General features: G+C 39.2%; 1 protein-coding gene across 1 annotated transcript in view; it reads left to right on the top strand.

The window, feature by feature from the left end:
* The window catches only part of CDK13 (cyclin dependent kinase 13), a 57,758-nt gene that overhangs the window by 6,515 nt on the left and 31,285 nt on the right, over positions 1-19,958 (top strand). The window contains exons 2-5 of the mRNA XM_042888141.1: positions 5,353-5,958; positions 12,471-12,641; positions 12,951-13,090; positions 17,171-17,341. Of these exons, the coding sequence (XP_042744075.1) occupies positions 5,353-5,958; positions 12,471-12,641; positions 12,951-13,090; positions 17,171-17,341 (1,088 nt within the window). The remainder of the gene's footprint in view (positions 1-5,352; positions 5,959-12,470; positions 12,642-12,950; positions 13,091-17,170; positions 17,342-19,958) is intronic.

Genomic DNA, 19,958 nt, shown 5'->3' with positions numbered 1-19,958 from the left:
TGGGGATGAATTCCTTACTAGTGCTTTCTTCCTTTGTTTTGTTACATACACCTATTCTCTATATGATTTTTAGGTAACGTCTTGAAAATTTCTTTCTGGTTTCATATTTTAGCTAGACATAATATTATGCAATTACTGCAATTTTCCCTCTGCAGCTAATGAGGTTGTGCTCCTAGTCTCCTTTGTTGCTGTCTCCAGGGGAAGAAAAAAGCAGCTGTATGTAAAGAACTTCTTTTAATGCAGGGTAGTCCTACTGTTACTTATAGTTTTTAGGCAAATCAGGTTTTTTTTTTTGTTTTGTTTTTTTCTCCTCTGTATATAAGAAACACCAAAACGTGTAGATGGTTCAGAAGTGGTTTTATGGGGGTGAGTTTGGCAGTTCCTCTCTCTAAGGATGTAGAGCTGTGTGGGGTGCATTCACAGTGCTTGTAGAAGGCTGCTGATGGATAAGCACAACACAAGTACCTGTAAATGGGACAAAATTTAGGGGTGCTCTGCCAGCAGATGCCGGTGCTTTCACTGGCTGGGTTAGCTATGACCCTTACCTTCAGTTTGGTTCCTAATCTCTGCAGATTTGGGTGAGAAAATTCGGGTTGCTTCGTTGGGTTTGTTGGTTGTTTGCAACACAATTCCTAGTCTTCATAGCCACTGTCCTTTTGTTCTTGGTTACCATGTTAAAAACAAACCGTGCTAACTAACAACGAAATAATTGGTGGCAAATGTCAGATGAGGCGTTTGATATATGCATGTTTGTATGCTTGTGTGTTTAAGTCTGATGGAATATACAGAGAATACTGTGTAGTTCAGGTGCATCTCCTGCTGTTTTCCCAAGGTCCCGGCCAAATGTTAGTGTCTTGTTAAAACGGCAGGCAGTAGCTATGGTGTGAGCCTGGTGCTGTGATGCTGGGGCTTTGTCATTTATTTGAAACGAGTGTTAGCTCTGAACAGCGTGAGTGGACTGGCCCTGTGTATAGGGTGGCATTTCACCATTCTCAGAGTTCTGTGTGAGCTTGTGAGAGAAAGCTTGTAAACATCCATAGCTTTGTTTTTGTGGCATTTAGTAGGTGGGAACTTTCATGTAAGTTTTGTCTAGACTGGGAGGTTTTCTTGGGACTTTGGAACTAATGCTGATGAAAGAAAATGGTAGTTAAATATTTGAAAAGATCACTGAACTTAGGGAAACAGCACTTTTGTTATGGACTCAGGTCACACTGAAATTAATGCCTCCTATTTATTTCTGTGAAAACCACAACAGATACAAAGAGCACAGCAACGCTTGATAGAACACAGTAGAACAAATTCTTAGCTATAAACCACTATTTTTCAATGTAGTCACCATCATTAGTCAGTTTGCACAGATCAGCTGATTGAAATGCTCTTCAGCTCATGGTGTAACAGCTGTGCATGGCAGAATGAGATTTGTCTTTCACTTTGCCATTACCATTGCTGAAAGACGATGCTTACCGCCTCACTGTGTTCAGATCTGCTGTGTGGTCCCCATAAATGTTCAGCAAGAGTCAATGAATGTCAGTGGATGCTTTTTTTTCCCACATGGGGAAATTCAGTGACACACCTTTGCTTCCACGTCAGATACCATTTGATCAGACTGTCCCTCTGCTGCCATTGTTGCATTACAACAAAATGGAACAGAATAGTGGTGGGGAGGTTCAGTCGCTACTGCCATACAATCAGCATCTGCCTCTGATGTCATGGGCCAGCACCATAAAGTAGGAGGCATTACTTTCAGAGCAGCTCTTGTAACTTGAATTACTAGTGCTCTGACAGAGCTGTCTTTTACTTGTGGTACGTTCTGTTCAGCTGAAGGTATTTGTGTTTCCTGTAACTCTTGCCTGGTGGACAAGGTACAGCAAGATGTTGTGACAAAGGTCTTTGGGATGCCAGTGGAAGAGTTGGTTTATTATTAGCCTGGGAATGCATTCTGTAATGCAACTTGAACATCTCTTGCTGATATAAATAATGAAAAACTCAGATTAAACCAGTGTACTCAGCTTGTTGCATAACCATAGTTTTGATCTGATACCGAGGGCTGCATGATACAGTGGAACCGAATCCTGAATGTTTGAGTGCCTGTGTTTCTGCTCCTTTCCCTATGGCTATAGTTCTGACATGACAAAGCTATGCCATTTGAGGTGTCATACATGGGTGGGGGAACTTAGTGGGTGTTTGTTGTTGTTGTTGGTTTTTCTGACTTGTGTGAGCAGCTTTCAGAGCTTGTGTAAATCCTTGTTCACATTCTCAGCTCTTTGCTGCTGTTGATAAAATATGCACCTCAAGCCACTGTCGATGCTTAGCTTGCTTATGTGTCTCTTTTTGAAGGCAGTATATAGATTTACTGGCTCTTCCTCAGCAAAGTGTTGGTAGCTGACCAGATGAGTGTTTCTGGTTAGTATAATTCAAACAGATTTTCTCATTTCATCCTTGGTAGTGATATGAATGAACTTATTTTATTTTGAGCTAATGAACTGGAACGGCCTTGTGATCAGACATGCAATCTCAGGAACTGTAGTGTTTTAAGCTGCTGCTTCTGTTTTCAAGGGAATGTGGAATTCAACCTGTTCCTTTTGTTGACACAGATTTCTTTCTTCACGTTGGGCACCTTTCTGAATAAAATAACAAAAAGCACAGAAATTGTACTTAGGAAAGAAAAAGGCTTTATACCCTAAGACGTGTTTTATGGTTAAAAATTGAATACAGCCGAGGCTTGCAGATTGCAGTGGGTTCTTTGAAGGTGGGAATGGTGTTGTACAGGTAATGGAGCAAGTTAGAGATCCAGGAATGAGGTGTGCAAGCAGGTGTTTTCCTAGGCAGGTCAGTGACATTCTGGCAAATGATGCATCAGTGTGAGGGGTCAGTTTAGGACTCATAATGCTTATTAGCTTGTACTTGATGCTGGAGACATGGAATTATACTGATTCTATTTCCAGTGCAGATCTGCAGGCAGGATCCCTCCTTGAGATATCTCCTCAGAAAGGGAGATAAATGTGACAAGTGCTCTGGCCTTGCAGTCTGTAATGTGTTTTATTGTCTGCATAATCTCAGCCCCTTCTTATCATGACTTGTTGTTATAGAACTTCACCTATTTTTTTTTATTTCTTTTTTTGTTTTTTTCCCAGTTTGGAAAAAAAAAGAAAAAATAGAAAAAAAAAAATTAGAAAATGCTTTAAGTCCAAAATACAGGATGGAATTAGTTGGACCTTCAAAGTGACAATGAGAAGAATAACTACGGTGGCATTTCATAGTGGAGCAGAAATGCACTTCCAGGGGATTTTTTCTGAATAATGCTGTTTTCATTTGGCTTTTGGTGGACATAGACATTAATATCTCTTCACCAAATTGTGATTTAACTGGCAAGACTCAAGTAGTGATTTAGTATTAGGGGGCAGAGGGGAAGCAAAGTAATCAGTTACCCCAAATCCAAGTGCTACTTAGTGCATTCTTTCGCTAAAATCATTTTTCTTCCTTCTTTTTACTAACCCCCAAATTGAAATTGTAGTTGAAAATTCACAAAATTGAATTCTCAATGTTTTACTTTCATTTCTTTTCGTTTTACTTTAGTCTTATTACTTCGTAGTACTTCATAGTTACTTCGCAGTTGTGCACCACCAGAAAATCCTGGTGGTGAGATGGTAAGATGCCTTCTTGGCACAGAATTTTACTGTGTTTGTTTCCAGGCTTTGTCTTCTCATGAGATTTGAACTTTTAATGGTCTCTCATAGCCATTTGATTCAATAACAGTTTTACCTGCTGAATGTGAAGCTTGTGATGCAGTATTCAGTGTGTTCACCTACACGTTGGTTTGGAGTCTCCTGCATAATCTGGATTGGTTTGATGTCCTTATGTTGTTCTAGAAAGGAAAGTCTATTTTTAATAACGCAGGAAAAAAGTGTGTACACGTGGGAAGTAACAAATACTGCCCATAACATAATAATGGTTTTCTTCTCTATTAAGTATTTCTTCAGTTGAAGGATTGTTATGTGATTTAAGTTGATAATTAAACCTGCATTGATTATTCTTGAAATTAAATTTGACACAGTGGCGATTAGGCCTGACCACAATGATTGTGATTGGCTTTATTTTTATTTGCCCTAAACTTTGGGAAACCTCTACACGTTGATGGGATCTTTTGAACTGTGAAGTTTCTAGCTCCCCAGACAGTTCATTATTTTCACTACTGGATACATTTTACATTGTCTAGCTCATGGATTTTTTTTTTTCTTGACTTAATTTCATTCTCCCCTGCAAGTGATGTACCCAAGAAAAATAGATTTCTACCAGTCCTGAATCAGGATAATACTTGTTAATATTGTGAATCTCTGCTATTTTTAGTATTGTCCAAAGAATTAAATTTTAGATATTTGTTGTGGCAATAGACTTCACTAGTTATTCTCATGCCCTGTGTCTCAGTTTCTTTCATTTGTTTTTTAATGAAGAATTAAATCAAAATTACTAGGAAATGAATGAACAATTTCATTAGATTGTATTTCTGTACAGCTGAAGTTTGCTTCTTAATTGTTAAGGTTCTTTCCCTCCTTCCCTGCCCGCATTCTGGTTTGTTTCCTTGCTAAGATTTTGTAGACAACTTCAATGTTTTTTTTTCCCTCTGTCTCATAGGCGTTTTAATCTGACTTATCTGATGTGGATGTAGCATATTGCTACTTGTAGGAAATCAATTACCTTCAGTAGGTAAATAAATACGGAGTACGTTATTTCTGGAGAGGCAGGGGGAATGTACCTTTAAATTTTGGGAAAGGAAAGCTAAGGCCTATTGTTTTTTAGCTAGCAGCATTGCAACCTTTAGCATTCCGGTTGCTTTTTAACATTTTTATGGCAGTTGTAAAAGTGAAACAATTTATTTTTTTACAGTTCAGTGTTGTGTTTAGATGCTTCTTGTGATGCTACAACGTGAATTTCATTATGCTAAATTCTGGTTGTGTAGGCAGCTGAATTTTTCTGTAATACTGCAGATACTGCATGCGTTGACACACGAAACATAGCATCAAGTTTTCTTTAAAGGAGAATTACCATTTCTGAAAGGAGAATACCATTTCTGGTATGCAGTGAGGAAGCACATTTGTCCTATGGATGCATACAGTTGTATTTTGCAGTGCCTTACTGGGAGAAGCTGTATTTAAGAAAGCTTTAATGTTTTCTAACAACCTGTTTAGATGTAGAATCTTGATTGTTGTGTATTCCAAATAATTTTGGCAGGGCACTGCCTTTTCTGTTTTGTGGCTTTTTTTATTCTATAAACATGGTGAAAATGGTTGGTTTAAAAGAGAGTGAAACTGCACAACTTTTTACCTGAGTAAATATTTACTGTTTTTGAAACAGACGGTCAGCAAAATCTCGAAGCAGAAGTCCATATTCATCAAGGCACTCAAGATCCCGTAGCAGACACAGGTTGTCCAGGTCGAGAAGTCGTCATTCAAGTATTTCTCCTAGCACATTAACTCTGAAGAGTAGCCTGGCTGCTGAGCTGAACAAAAACAAAAAAGCAAGAGCAGCTGAGGCAGCTAAAGCCAGTGCAAAAGCTTCCAACACTTCAACGCCGACGAAGGGAAACACTGACACTGCTGCAAGCGCACCTCAATTGAACAATGTAAAGGACCTGAAGAAAGTAAAAATTGAGCATACACCTTCTCCTACGAGCAGCGTAAATGTGAAGAATGACAAGGCAAAAGCAAAGGTCTCACTTCCAGAAACTAAAGGAGAAAATAATCTGATCGCAGACAAAAATACTAAACAGAAAGCTACAGCGGTAAAAGAGGACAAAGCAACTGTTGTAAAACAGCAACCGGTCACTGTAAAAGAGAAAACCAAACCGAGCACACCGAGCGTAGTAACAAAGGAGAAGGAGAGAATTGTTGCACTACCAGCCTCCACACTGCCACCCTTGCCTTTGCCTCCCACGCTGCCTGAAGATAACGAAACTGATAGGTGAGTTGTGATGTAAATTTGCTTTTTGGGGATTGTCTCTTGGTTTTATTTATTTATTTCTTCTTTGGAAAACTAATGGTAACCAAGGCATGTCCAGCCTGTGGGCTGCACGCTACCTGGCACAGCTCACAGTGCAGCTTACCCGCTGCTGCTGCACTCAGCCTGCCTAGGCCAGCTGTCACTCAGCACCAACAAAACATTGGTGTGCTCTTAACTCTATGTGGCCTGAAAGCAAGGCACAAGAAGGATGCAGTACAGGGTTAACTCAAGTTACAGCAAGTAGTTGTATGCAGTTTGATACACCGGCTAAACACGATTCTGTGAACAGCAGAATATATGCAGCTATCCTTTCTGTTATGATAAGGGAATTTGAAAATAAATTTCAAGGTTGCTAAAAAAAAATAATTATCGTTTCTTTGGTACACCTGCAACTTCATTTGCAATCAGTATAAGTATGTGACCTGCAGCTTTTCAGATGAAATGTGGGGAGTTGCATTCGGACATTAAACTGAAAAATTTCATCATGTGTCTCTACTGAACTTTTATAAGCCCTGTTTTAGCAAGAGAGCAGTACCCCTCACTTCATGGTCACACCTTGTTCATCTGATTGCTTTTCATTTGTGAACAACTGTTTTCAAGGATAAAGCACAGGAATAATAAAACTTCATCAAAAATGTTTGACGAGCACCTTGAGAACTCACTGAGAACTGCAGCCACTGCCACCAAACCAGACTGAGGCATTAATTTCACAAAAATGAGGCCCAATATCCCACTAGTTTATGGTTTTGTTCCTTTCCTTTTTTGTTTTAACAAAAGATGTATGTATACATGCTAACTATATTGTATATTTTATGGAGGCTGCTCCATAAGTAGTGCTTCCTAATTTATTATGTTGGCCCACAGTGTCAGAGGCAGATGTTGGTATGACAGAGTAGGGATTGAAGCTTCCTGCCAATATTCCATTACATTTTGTTGCCCTGTGAGGAATGGCATTGGTGGGGCAGTCTGACCAAGTCTGGCATGAAGTTTGCCTGAAGCAGAGGCATCGTTGAATTCATCCACATGGGGAAAAAATGGCAACCACTTGTGTTCATCAACTCTTGCTGAACGTTTATGGAAACCTAACAGTGAATGTGAGCACGGTGAGGTGGTGGTGAGTGGTGGGTTTCAGCAGTGGCGACAGCAACAGTGGGTCACCTCCCCTGGTGCAGGTGTTTATAAGCTTGATATGCAGGCTTTTGTTCATCACTGATGAATATACATTGCTAATGGTGGTGAATATGTTGAACAGTAGTGTTTTGTAGCTGAGAATTTGTTCTGTCATATGCTGTATCTGTGCTTATTGTATCGATTGTAGTTTCCATGGAAATAAATAGGAGGTGTTACTTTCAGAGCAGCCTACATATATATGGCCCAAGACAATTCCTCTTCACTCAGTGTGACCAAGGCAAGTCAAAAGGTTGAATGCCCTCTTTGCTAGATCAGGAGCACCCATGGGGTTAGTCTGTTTGCTAGATCAGGCTGATGTAATTTGTCCTTGCTCCTTGGTTGCTTAAGGTTATGAGTAAACCGAAGGGGAATGCAATGTTAAAAGTAATTTATCTGAGATGTATTGTAGAAGGAATTTTTCAATAAAGTACACTAAAGAGATTACTTAAAATTGCAGACGGATAAGAATTTTGGGGATAATGCACATATGTAGTTTTCAAGATCTCGAGTTCATTGCAAATGTAGGCACAGTTCTGGGGAAAAGATTAATTCAGTAACAGTATCTGAAAATCTTTCAGTAAGTTGGAATTTGACTTTAATTTTTATAGATCTGTTATTTTCAGTTAATTCATTTTGCAGATCGCTATTATTTTAAGTATGTATAACTGAGGTGTGATGTTCATAACTTTAAATCTGTGCTGACTTTTGAAGTGCTAGAGATTGGTCTGTAGCAAGGAAACTTGGGTCTGTACCCGAAGTGTAATCTGAATTTAGGCTGTGCTAAGTTTCTTTTCGGTCCAAACAGAATACTTGCTGTGATATGAATTGGAAAATGATGCTACTGAGCTGTCACTTATTATTTTTCTTTTGGTTTTGGTAGTGTGAGAAAAGTTGCTTTTGGTGTTACTCTTATTACTGGTCTTGTGCTATCTGAGAGATCAACTTCTCACAAGTAAAACCAAATTTCTTAGTACTGAATTAATAACTGATTTAGGTGTGATACATCTTTGTAAGAAATAAAAACCCTAAAAGAGAATTTCCAAACCTTTTAAACATTCATGTATTTTGTATCTGTGAAAGTAATGTTTTCTCTTGCACTTGGAAAGTTGCACTATTTAATTAGTGCAAGTTGTTACAACTAGTGGTGTAAATGTTTCTATTAGCGATTCAATGCAGCGTTACATGTAAGAACACACAGGGCTTGGTTAGTCAATATTACTTAATGAGATGGTAGATTTCTTTTTTAGCAGTAAAAGAGAATGTTCAGCACTCTAGCAAATGCCATTCCAGTTATCCAGAATCACACCTGTGTGGTGAATGTGCAGTTGCATTTGACTTTGACAGAGCCATCCTCCATGGGTAAACAGGATTACTGACACTTATTTGAGGGATATCCACTGTTTTAACAGGCTTTGTTTGCAGGGTTAGATGTGATAACATGATATGTGATTCTATCCTGAAGCTGTCTCATCACTTCTCATTATGAGTATTTTTTATTTAATGTCTGTTTTAAGCATACCTAAACAGTTCTATTAGCACTGGGCTCATTTCCTTAAAAAACAAACAAACAAACAAAAAACAACCAAACAACAAAACAAAAGACAAAAAAACCCCAACGTAATACATGCAAACAAACTGCATCAGAAAGACTAGTGACAGGAAATAGAATGTCTTTTATGCTTCACTTTGTTTCACTTTTGGGATGCGATCGTAATGATTCTGATGTGAAGTCTGTAACAAGTCAGGTTAAACCATGAGTCATTAGAGGAAAATGATCTGTGATTTTTGGGAGGAAGAAGGACCAAGGTTCAGATGTATTCAGTTGCTGTAGGAAATTGTGCCAACTCAGAAAGCTTGGTACTGCGCAGAACTTGCTTACTCCTAATGTAGTGTCAGTTGACGTTCAGTAGGAATCTGGTAAAACCACAAACAAGCACCCTAAAGAAATAGTGCTGCTGGGAAACTAATGACAAGGTTAGCTGAAAGAGAAGACTGTTCTGGTAGCCAGCAGTGTGTGATTTAGCAAACCTGAAAAGTGGCTGCTCTTGGCTGCCTCTGTTTTCACATACTGCTTTTGAAACTTGTTTCAGAACTTCTCATATATTGTATTTCCACTAATACTGAAAGTTTGAGGGCGAAATTGTGAGAGAAATGCAAATACTTGAACTTCAAAATTGAGGTCTTCATTATGATAACTACTTGTTGTGTTCATGCTAACATGAACAGAACGATGAGGGCAGTACATGCTTCCTCGAGGTGCCTCTTTTGAATTGTGGCAGTGGCAGCTTCATAGGTGGTCTAAGATTCTTGAGGGTTCTGATTTTGTAGTGATGGGACAGGCATAGTGAAAATGCTGGAATGCTTTATTAAATGTATAAAATTTGCTGATTGCAATGAATTTATGAATGAACACGTGCATTCTCCATGATGGAAGATAGCAAGGTCTTTCCATTTATAGAAGTTCCTACTTTATCTGTGCAACTGGGTAGATAGAAAGTTGCAGGAAAAACACCTTTCCAGAAAAGTTTTTTTGAGAGGGATGTTGAGAATGGAACAGTGATTTTTGCAGATGTCGCTACCTTGGCAAATGTGCACTCAGAGCATGACAAAAGATTTTCTTTATGCAATGATGGAAGAAACTTGATGAGAGAGTACTATCTGAGAGTCCTATCAGGAAGAAAGCCATGTCATTATTTAAGCAACAATCATGGGTTTACTTGTTATATTATATCTGCCAAAATGCAGCTGAAGGAAGAAGTTGGACAAAACAGAACCATGAGTTTAAAACAAAAATTATCTTGCAGGAAGCATTGCATGTTCAGAATTTACCCACTAGACTGTGAAGAGCATCTCTAGAATAAAAATACATTGCTGTGTATTCTGGGGGTTCTTCTCAAGACAGACTGTCGCTGTCCCCTAAAAAAAAAAAGTTAATAATTTAAAATAATAAATAAAAATGCCAGTTACCCATGGCAGAAGAAATCAATTTTCCACTTGATTTGTATTCTGATAACTAGAAACACATGGAAACTGGAGTGTGTCTGCAAATCTGTGAGTTTGGAATCTGCAAGTAGCGTGGTATGGACTGCCTTTCAGTGCTTTGCAGTAGCTGTAACCATGAAGTTAGTTTTCTCTGAAGATCAAAACTGAAGTGAATTGGATTAGTATAATCTTTTATACGTGGTGACAGACTACATATTTAAGTGCTATACTTGTGGTATCTGGCAGCACCTGAGCTCTAAATAATACTAGTCTGGGCCCTAAGTGTTTGGGGGGGGGGGATAGAAGGGAGGAAGAGGAGTAGTTTAGATGAATGGCAGAAGCCTAAACTGAAGCTCAGGTAGGTTTGTTCTGGCTGGTAAGGCTTGCTATCATAGAGTTATAGAATTCCTCAGGTTGGAAAAGACCTTAATGATGATCAAGTCCAACCACAGCCCAGCTATACTGCTCTAACTCTAACAACCCTCTACTAAATCATGTCCGTGAGCACTGCGTACAAATGGTTCTTAAACACACCCAAGGATGGTGACTCAACCACCTTCCTGGGGAGCCTATTCCAGTGCTTAACAGCCCTTTCTGTAAAGAAGTTTTTCCTGAGATCCAACCTAAACTGGTGCAACTTGAAGCCATTTCCCCTCATCCTGTCAACTGTCACCAATGAGAAGAGACCAACCCCACTAAGCACCTTACAGATACTGGAAGAGAGCAGTAAGGTCTCCCCTCAGCCTCCTCTTCCCCAGACTGAACAGCCCCAGTTCCTTCAGTCTCTCCTCATAGGCCATATTCTCCAAGCCCTTCCCCAGCCTTGTTGCCTTTCTTTGCACCTGCTCCAGCACCTCCATGTCCTTCCTGCACTGAGGTGCCCGAAACTGAGCACAGCACTCGAGGTGAGGCCTCACCAGTGCTGAGTGCAGGGCAGGATGACTTCCCTGGTCCTGCTCACCACAGCACTCCTGATCCAAGCCAGGATGCCATTGGCCTTCTTGGCCACGTGGGCACACTGCTGGCTCATGTTCAGCCCACTGTCCATCACTACACCAAGGTCCCTTTCCATCAGGCAGCTTTCCAGCCACTCCTCCCCAAGCCTGCAGGGTTGCCTGGGGTTGTTGTGACCAAAATGCAGGACCTGACACTTGGCCCTGTTGAAACTCCCTCCCAGCTTGGTGTTGTCTGCAAACTTACTGAGGGTGCACTCAATCCCTCATTAAGATGGTTAATAAAGATGTTAAATAGAAACGGCCCCAGTACTGAGCCCTGGGGGACACCGCTTGTGACTGATTGCCAACTGGATTTAACTCCACTGACCACAACTCTTTGGGCCCGGCCATCCAGCCAGTGTTTCACCCAGCAGAGCATGCGCCCATCCAAACTGTGGGCAACCAGCTTGTCCACAAGGATGCTGTGGGGGGACAGTGTGAAAGGTTTTTACCAAAGTCCGGGTAGACCACATTGACAGCCTTGCCTTCATTCACTGAGTGGGTCACCTTGTCATAGGACGAAACAAGGTTGGTTAAACAGGATCTACCATTCATGAACCCATGCTGACTGGGCCTGATCCCCTGGTTGACCTTTAATTGATCCATGATGGCTCCTGTTACAACTGGAAAGATAAACGAGGTGGAAAGGCAATAGAGGAGTGCAGCAGCAAAGGGGCTAGCATGGATGGAATGGTGTTACAAAGGACGAGTGCTCACACACCTCTGAAGATCAAGGGGCACAGGAAGGACTCCATGAGTGAGGGATCTCCAATCAGAGATCTTTCCACAGGACAGTCAGCCCTTAAGTGCGGTCTAGGAGAGGTGGAGCCAGGTTCCACCCCTTCTGGTTGCACAGCTGAATTGCCTTTACCTGTGTTCCCATGGCTGATGGGAGTTCCTTCCCGAGGTGTTCATTCAGTGGTTTAGGCCATGACTCAACAGTTACCTACAGCTCCCGAGATTATCCATTCCATATGCTTCCTGGCACCAAGGTGAGACTGATAGGTCTGTAGCTAGCAGGATCATCTTTATGGCCCCTTTTTGAAGATGGGCAATGTCATCCAGCATCAGCTTTCGGCAGAAATATGACGTCTTACCATCTGATCTTATTTTCTGTAGAATTTTGATAATCAGCTGTGCATTAGTCTGAGCTGTTTGCAACTCATTTGTAAAGCTTAAATTGAGTTTCTGTCAATTCTGGGAGCAATATTAGTGTATCAGCAGCTTAGAATGTACTAACAACAACAAAAAAAAGAATTCCAGTAAGTTTTTTTTTTTGTTTTAATACCTGTGTTCAATGTCCGAGCAAAATTGTTTCTTTTTTAGTAACTTGAGAGAAAATATTACAGTGAAGTCAGTTAAAGAAACAGAGAAGAAACTTCGCCATCTGCTTGCAGACTTGCCACTTCCACCTGAGTTGCCGGGAGGAGCTGAGTTAGGCAGAAGTCCTGAAGAAAAGAAACCAACAGTTCAGTTACACAGCAAGAGGAGACCAAAGTATGTTTATTACTTTTTTTTTTTTTTTTAATTTATTTTAAAGTCTGTCATGGGAGCAGAAGTGAGGATAGTTTCCTAAAAATGTATTCTGTTTGAAGTATTTCTGCTTTTTTGTAACAGCTTCCTTCATACTGCATAGTCTTAAATCAGACTGCATCGTTTGTAGTAGTGGCTGCTGGTTAGTGGTAGTAAGGTTGTTATCTAATAACGTCTCATGAATATTTAGTGTTGAATTACTTTAAGATGATCCTTGTATATGTTAGCTGCATTCTTAAAAGAGCTGTATTCTTTAAAATCCTTGTTTTCTAGAATATGTGGACCACGACATGGTGAAACAAAAGAAAAAGAAATAGACTGGGGAAAACGCTGTGTGGATAAATTTGATATCATTGGTATTATTGGTGAAGGCACTTATGGACAAGTTTACAAAGCCAGGGATAAAGACACAGGTAGGTTACATAAAGTGAACTTACTCCTGCAATTCTGAAGTCAGTGGGTTTGGGTTTTGTTTGTTTTTATAATTGAATAAAATCTTTGTATTCTTTGTTTTTAATCTAGCTTTTGTCTATCTTTTGCTGCCTTAAAAATTATCTATTTGTAAAGCTGTAACTGAAAGTACATGCTGAGTAGTCTTAATCTCTATTTGAACTTGTATTTCTTAAACTTTGATGCTCAGTACACAGTTTGAGGTAGTGAAGAAAAAAGGCTAAGTACTCTGGGGAAACAAAATGGTACCACTGATAGAATGATAAAAAAATAATGAAGTTTGTAAAGAGGCTGCAAAGATGAATGAAGGTAGGTGTGAGATTTAGCCATTTTCCTTCTTTGTACTCTGATTGCCATTAGCTGCTAGTAGGAAGAAAACATATCTCTGTGCACTGCAGTCCTGAAGTGTTGCATATCAGGTATTTTTCTTATAGTATAGCTGGCAGCACAGCAGAGACATAACTTCTAGATCTCACCTTAACTGTTGCTGAATTGAGCAAGCATTCACCATTACGATATGCAGGAATGTTGTCACTGCTTCTAAATAGATAACAGTCAAATCTGTTTCCACAGCTGTGCTGTACCTTGCTTGTTGGTTTTAAGTTCAGTCAGTAGTTCTTGTGACTCCTTGCCCTTCTGACTTATGTGCGTGCCTTCAGTACTGTCTAATTCCCTACTTCAGCAGTAGCTGAAGCATGTATGATCACATAGCAGCCTTCTTTCTGATCTCCAGAAGAATGAACAGTATAATTGTTCTTTTTCCATTCTTGTCTGAATTTTCAAACCTTAGTTTTTTGAGTTGAACGGTCACAAATCAAATCTTCTTAAGTCCTATCTTTGGAGCCATTGCAAATCATTGCTAGCAGTTTCTTCCAGCCTTCCTGGTATTGTGGTCTTTGTACAGTTAGCTTTCTAATCCAGTTACTACCATATTGTCCTCTTTGGCAAGCTTCTGGTTGTTTGTCTGTGGCAGTCATTTTCTAACCTCTTGCAGAAGTTATTGCTCTCTATACTGGATGGGCCTGTATGGTTAGAGCAAACCTTCCGCCTTTCCAAACCTTCCAGCCTTGAATTCAAATTCTGTGTAAAGAGTGGCATTACAGCCTTCAAGCTCTCTTATAATAGGCTCCGCAATGGGCTTTTCAAGGCAAGATTGAAGAGAGTGCACAACTGCTCTTTCAGACACCAGTTCAAGCTGATGCCACATCTTTAAAGTGTGACTTTTGAGAGCAGAGGTGGTTTGAATTCATGTCCTTAGTGAATACTTCTGATGCTAACAGGAGAATTTACTTTTTTTACAATGGTGCCTGTCCTGCCTCTTTGTTGCAACAGCTACCAATAATTCAGTCAAAGCAGCAGTTTTGGCAGCAATTGCTTTTTGAACAACTAGTTTGCTCAAAATGAAGGACAGTTAATCAGTTTTCTCTTGTTTTTGCAGCTTTTGATGTTAGAGTGATCTCTAGTACCTGCACCACTGTCTTCTGGAGCTGATCTTATGGTGCATGGAAAACTGCATAATTATTCTTATATAAATTCAAAAGATAAAAAGATTTCATTAGATCCTGTGTTATTCCCATTTTCCTTACAGTTTTGTATATCATCCCATCTTTTTGGCGTGATCTGAGAGGCAGTATCTTTTGAAGTTTAAGAACAGGTTGATATACTTAGGAAGACATAAGCTGCAACATTAGCATCTATCTCACTCCTATATCACAATCCTAGTTTTTGTCATACCTACTTTGAGCTGTGAGGTATCCTGTTATACTTTTCCTGTCTGAAGGATTGCCGTAAATCTAAGAGTGTGCAAGTAACACTTGGGCCCCTTGAGGTCCAATGGTAACCTCTATTTTCCATCTCTGAGGGAAGGACTTGACTGTGCATTCTTATGGTCTGTGAGCCCTCTGCATTAACTTTTTCTTGGGACCGCCACAGTGTAAACTTGAATGTCCACCGTTTACCTCCACTTTAGAGATGTCACAAGTTATTATCCCTGATGACTCGTGTGCTGTTGCTTTGTTTCCAGCTGAATTTATCTTGAATCATAGTGGAACATGATATGTTGCATATGTTCAATACACAGAGGTGTGGAATAAGGTCTTATTAGATTTAACAGATTTGAGCTCAATAAATCTACTAAAAAAAAGCCCAAAATGATTGAGCTGATGTACATTCTTTAGATATGTATCTTCCATTATGGCTATGTAATGCTCCTGCCAATTTGCAGAATCTAGCTTCATCCAGCTCAGCCTGCAATAAAACAAATAAGGGAAATTTCTCTTCACTGTAAACACGACAGTGCCACTTCTGTGCATAGTAAGTGTACTGATAAATATTAGGTCTCTTCAGTTGTTTGCCTTGCATCTTGAACTATGTAGTATTTCTCTCTAGATACATGCGTGAGAATTCTAACTAAACTGTCATGTCTCACATTGCCTTCCTAAGGATTTTATTATGACACAAAAATAGCCTTTATTAGTAAAGATGTGATTTTTTCAGAGCCACCATGATTGTGGTTCTGAAGCTTACTCAGTGAGAGTCGGTATACAGTATAAGATCTTCCCTTTGAGGGAAAACATTTTCAGATACATTGAGTTTAGAGGAAAACTCTCTGGAAGGTCTTTTCCATGACTTGCGGAAGGAAACAAATGCTACCTACTTCAGAGTAGGTGCTTCTATTGCTACTAAGTGTTTTAGTTCTTTTACTGGCCAGAGGAACTCCTGCTAAAGATACTGTACTCTCCTGGTGGCCAGCGTTCCTCAGTGCTGTGCCTCCTGCCATTTTAATTGAGCCTTCTGAAAATGCACCTCAGAGGCCTCTAACCCTGCACATCCATTCAGTCAGGATGTGCCTTCTGTGCCTTTTCCATCCAGATTAAGCTATTCTGCAAGTCACAGTATGTCCACAGTAATCTTTCTGACACTACTTTTTGCCTTTCTGAGTGTTGGTATCATCTGTGCCTTTCTTCTCAGCCTTGTGCTATATACAGATCAACTGTTTTACTTGAATTTCTGCTCCTCTCATGAAGAACAAAGAGACCCTTTGTCCTCTCTTTTCTGGTAGCTGTCCCCTTACTGAACTTGCTAATGAGTGAGAAATGTTTCGTATTCTGCCATCTTAAAGCCGAATAAGCTTTGCAGATCTTTATCAACAATAGTTCTTCAATAGGACCTAAACCAGTTCATATCATCTGGATGGGTAAATGATTTGAACTGATGGTTGCTTCTTCACTCCTTCATTTTTGATGATGTTTTCTGGAGGTGGTAAGTGTACCAGCAGAGTTCCTTCAGAGCCTCTTCTGAATCAATAAATCAGTTTGCACTTGTCTTTGTCTTTGTCCAAGCAACTTTTTTCCTGAAACTTTGTTCTTGTACTTGCAGTATTTTGTATTTGTTCTTCAACATGCAAGGCACATTCTTGTTGTCAACAGGCTGAAAGTATTCAGGAAGGCTTACCTTATTTATTGGATTGATTGAAAAAGGGACTGTTTTGGAATCCAACTTCTACTTAATCTAGTTACAAGACAGCAAAGGAGGTTGTGACTTTGCATTGCTATTGGTGGCCTCCTTGTAGAACATCTCCATTCCCAAGGTACACATCAGTCTTTGTTTTCCTTTCTGATCAAACCCTTGGGAGAGCAGTTCCCTTTCTTGTACGTTCTCACCTGTGGTGGTATAAAAGCGATAAAACCATAGCAAACATAGGTCTCTGTCTGTAAAGCTGCTGTTGATAATCACTCTTACATAGGGGTTTATTGGTAGACCGGGTGTGGAAGATCAGGACACGAGTGAGGTGTACATGTAGAAGATGGTTATTATAGAGGTTAGCTAAAAATGCTCATTTATAATTGTTTCTCTATATCTTTGTTTCCCAGCACTAATTAATTTTGTTTCTGTTTGGCACGATGCATGAACCAAAATCTTAACTATTTCTGAGTGGAGATTATAAAGCTAAATAGTAACAAATGGGATGGATTTTTAAAACAAAGCAATCTGAAGTCCCATAGTTTGGTTGCTAATCTTTTTCAATTTTCATTTTCTCCTAGGAGAATTGGTAGCACTAAAGAAAGTACGATTGGATAATGAAAAGGAAGGGTTTCCAATTACAGCTATTCGGGAGATTAAAATTCTTCGACAGCTTAATCACCAAAGCATTATCAACATGAAGGAAATAGTGACAGATAAGGAAGATGCTTTGGATTTCAAGAAGGACAAAGGTATGTGTGTGAACACTAGGGTGGCTCTTTCTGGTCATGTTCTTAATATAGTAGCCTCCTTTCTCTGCAGCTGAAGTTTCATTTTTAAAAGTTTGAAACAGTGACACTTGGTACTTACTAACAGAAGTCCTTTACTTAGATCAGCTGTGCCTCTTGTTGATGGAAACATTTCTGTAAATATTTTGGGTGGCTTTTAAAAAAACAAACTTGATTTTAGTTTGGCTGGAACAATTTCGAAGAATAGGTGTTTAACTTGGCACTCATGGATTGGGGAGGCCAGTAACGAGGGGAAGTTCTTACATACTGGATAGGTTGCATGGTTTTGCTGCTTTTTTTTTTTTTTGCCTTTTACTTTTCTCATAGTATTTTCTCATCATTTGGAATGTTGCAGGCCAAACACTGAAGAGGTTACTATTATTCTTTCTACTGCGTGTCAGTCTTGTTTGGATTGTGTTTGATTATTTTCTTTTTATAGTTGGGTACGTGTGTGTGTTGAAGGCTAGAAGGATAAAGGTTGCTTTTTGCCAAATGCAGGGCCTACAGACATCTACTGTTTTGGTTCCTTCGGTGTTAAATCTGGTTTGTCTGAGATGCTGCAGCCTCTTGGAGAATCAAGGAAACAAAAGGAAAAGCAAGCAGTTTTGCTGTTTAGGACTTTTGGTACCAAATGCTTGTTTGAAAATGTAGTCACTTTGTCTTTGGAGGCCATATCCTCTCAGCTACAAGTCTTATAAACGTATCAGTTTGGAGTATTTTAGTGCCCTGTGGCACTAAAGGTAGGTAGATATATATGATCTGGTAGAGGAGGAAGTTTGAAGTCTGGAACCTGTACTTGTCTCCCTGTCCTCCTGAGTGTCTATACAGCATGTCTGGCACTAGTATGGAAAGGAAACAGTGAACGTCCTGCATAGCCAGCAGAACCAACATGTGATGTTGTGGTGACTCTGAAGATGAGTGTCAGAATTAGGCAGGAAAGAAGTTCTTTCTCTAATTTCTTCAGAAAGTGTAGTACCTCGAGGGGTGTATATATGGACAACATTTATTTGTTGTTTAAAAGCAGGAAACGTGTAGCAAAGCAGTTCCTCTAGATACATGTATGCAGTTTCAGTGGTCAGCATCCACTTTAAACTCTGATCTGCAACAGCCAGCTTAGGCTTTTCTTGTGAGTCTTGTATGAAGTTTTAATTAGGCCTAACCTTGGCTAATGAGACCACGTTGAGCCCTGAATAAGTTTATATGCATTAGTTAATTTTCTCCATTTCTACTTGGAGCCATGTGTAAGGTTGAATTGTAAATTTTTTGGTTTACTTCTCTATATTTTCAGAAGACTGCAAGGGAAGGACTTCTCTAGAGATACTAGAATAAAATAAATTTTTGAAATAGTCTCTTGGAAAGCATTAGCGTGATAATAAGTCTGCTATTATGGTTTGTTTCTGAAAGGATGGAATTTTATTTTTTCTAGGCTACTGCAATCTGCATCTAATGAGGAGATGGAGATTTGTAGCTGAGGAGTATTGGGCAAGTTGTAGTCTATGCAGAGAGCAAAAGCAAAGGGGAAGTTCAGTCATTTTCATGGTAAACCATGGCAAATATTGGCGTGGTAGCGGCATACATTATCGAAGCAAAAATTACAGTTGAATCAAAGTGTTTGCCTTCTGATGAATGTGCTTATGCTTAATGTATGTTATGATTGTCTTAACTTTGGAATATAGCTGTTAAAAATCCCTTACTGCTGAAATCTCATTTGTGAAATTAGGGAATGAGAAAATTCCTGCCAACATACGTTCCTTTAGTTGTATGTGTAAAAGTAATTTTTGTCTGAGACTGCCTATTATCTCCTGACCTGTTACTCATCTACTCATTCACTTTGGTTTTTAATTGGGATTTCAGAAGTTTAAAATGCATCAAATGGAGAGTCCTGGCAATTCAATAAATGTTCGTCACGTTTTATACAGTACTGACTTTAAGGATGTTTTTGAAGATAGTAACATTGGCCTGCAAACATCAGTGGCTTTACTTGTACCATGTTTTCCTGATGCTTTTGAGCTGTTACGTGTTTTTAGTGGCCTAAGCTTACTGACTTAGGAGTAAAATGTTGTTGAGTATATTAAACTACAGAGAGTGCAAGAAAAGTTTCTTACAGTGTTTTACCTCAGCCAGCTTGGGTTGTTATCTCAACAATAGCTTCTACAGAAGGGATTTGTTTTAATTCTGTCTAGACCAAACATTTGAAAAAGAAATGCAATACATCGAGTAGCGAGTTGCAAATGTAAAGAGTCCTTTGGTCCTTTCCTTTGGTGGTAAAGCAGAAATTGTTTGTATGAATTGGGAACATGCACAGTTAAGTGAGTTATATGTGGATCTTCTATAATGAAGATCTGATTTTATTTTTTTTTTTTTAACCTTTGTAACATTTAGCATGTGTGAGATAAGTATAAGACAGATTTGATACAGTTGGAGAAAGGTGCATCTGATTACTAGCAGATATAGTACATTTTTTTATGTTTAAATTGATTTATATTAATTATATAATATATATTATATATATATACATAATATATAATATATATAACATAATATATAATATATAACATAATATATAATATTAATATATTAT

Source organism: Lagopus leucura, unplaced genomic scaffold (assembly GCF_019238085.1).
Source record: "Lagopus leucura isolate 7727_CA_CO unplaced genomic scaffold, USGS_WTPT01 Super-Scaffold_100157, whole genome shotgun sequence".
Taxonomy (NCBI): Eukaryota; Metazoa; Chordata; class Aves; order Galliformes; family Phasianidae; genus Lagopus; species Lagopus leucura.
The sequence above is the reverse complement of the archived record's forward strand: the minus strand, read 5'-3'. Positions and strand labels throughout refer to the sequence as shown.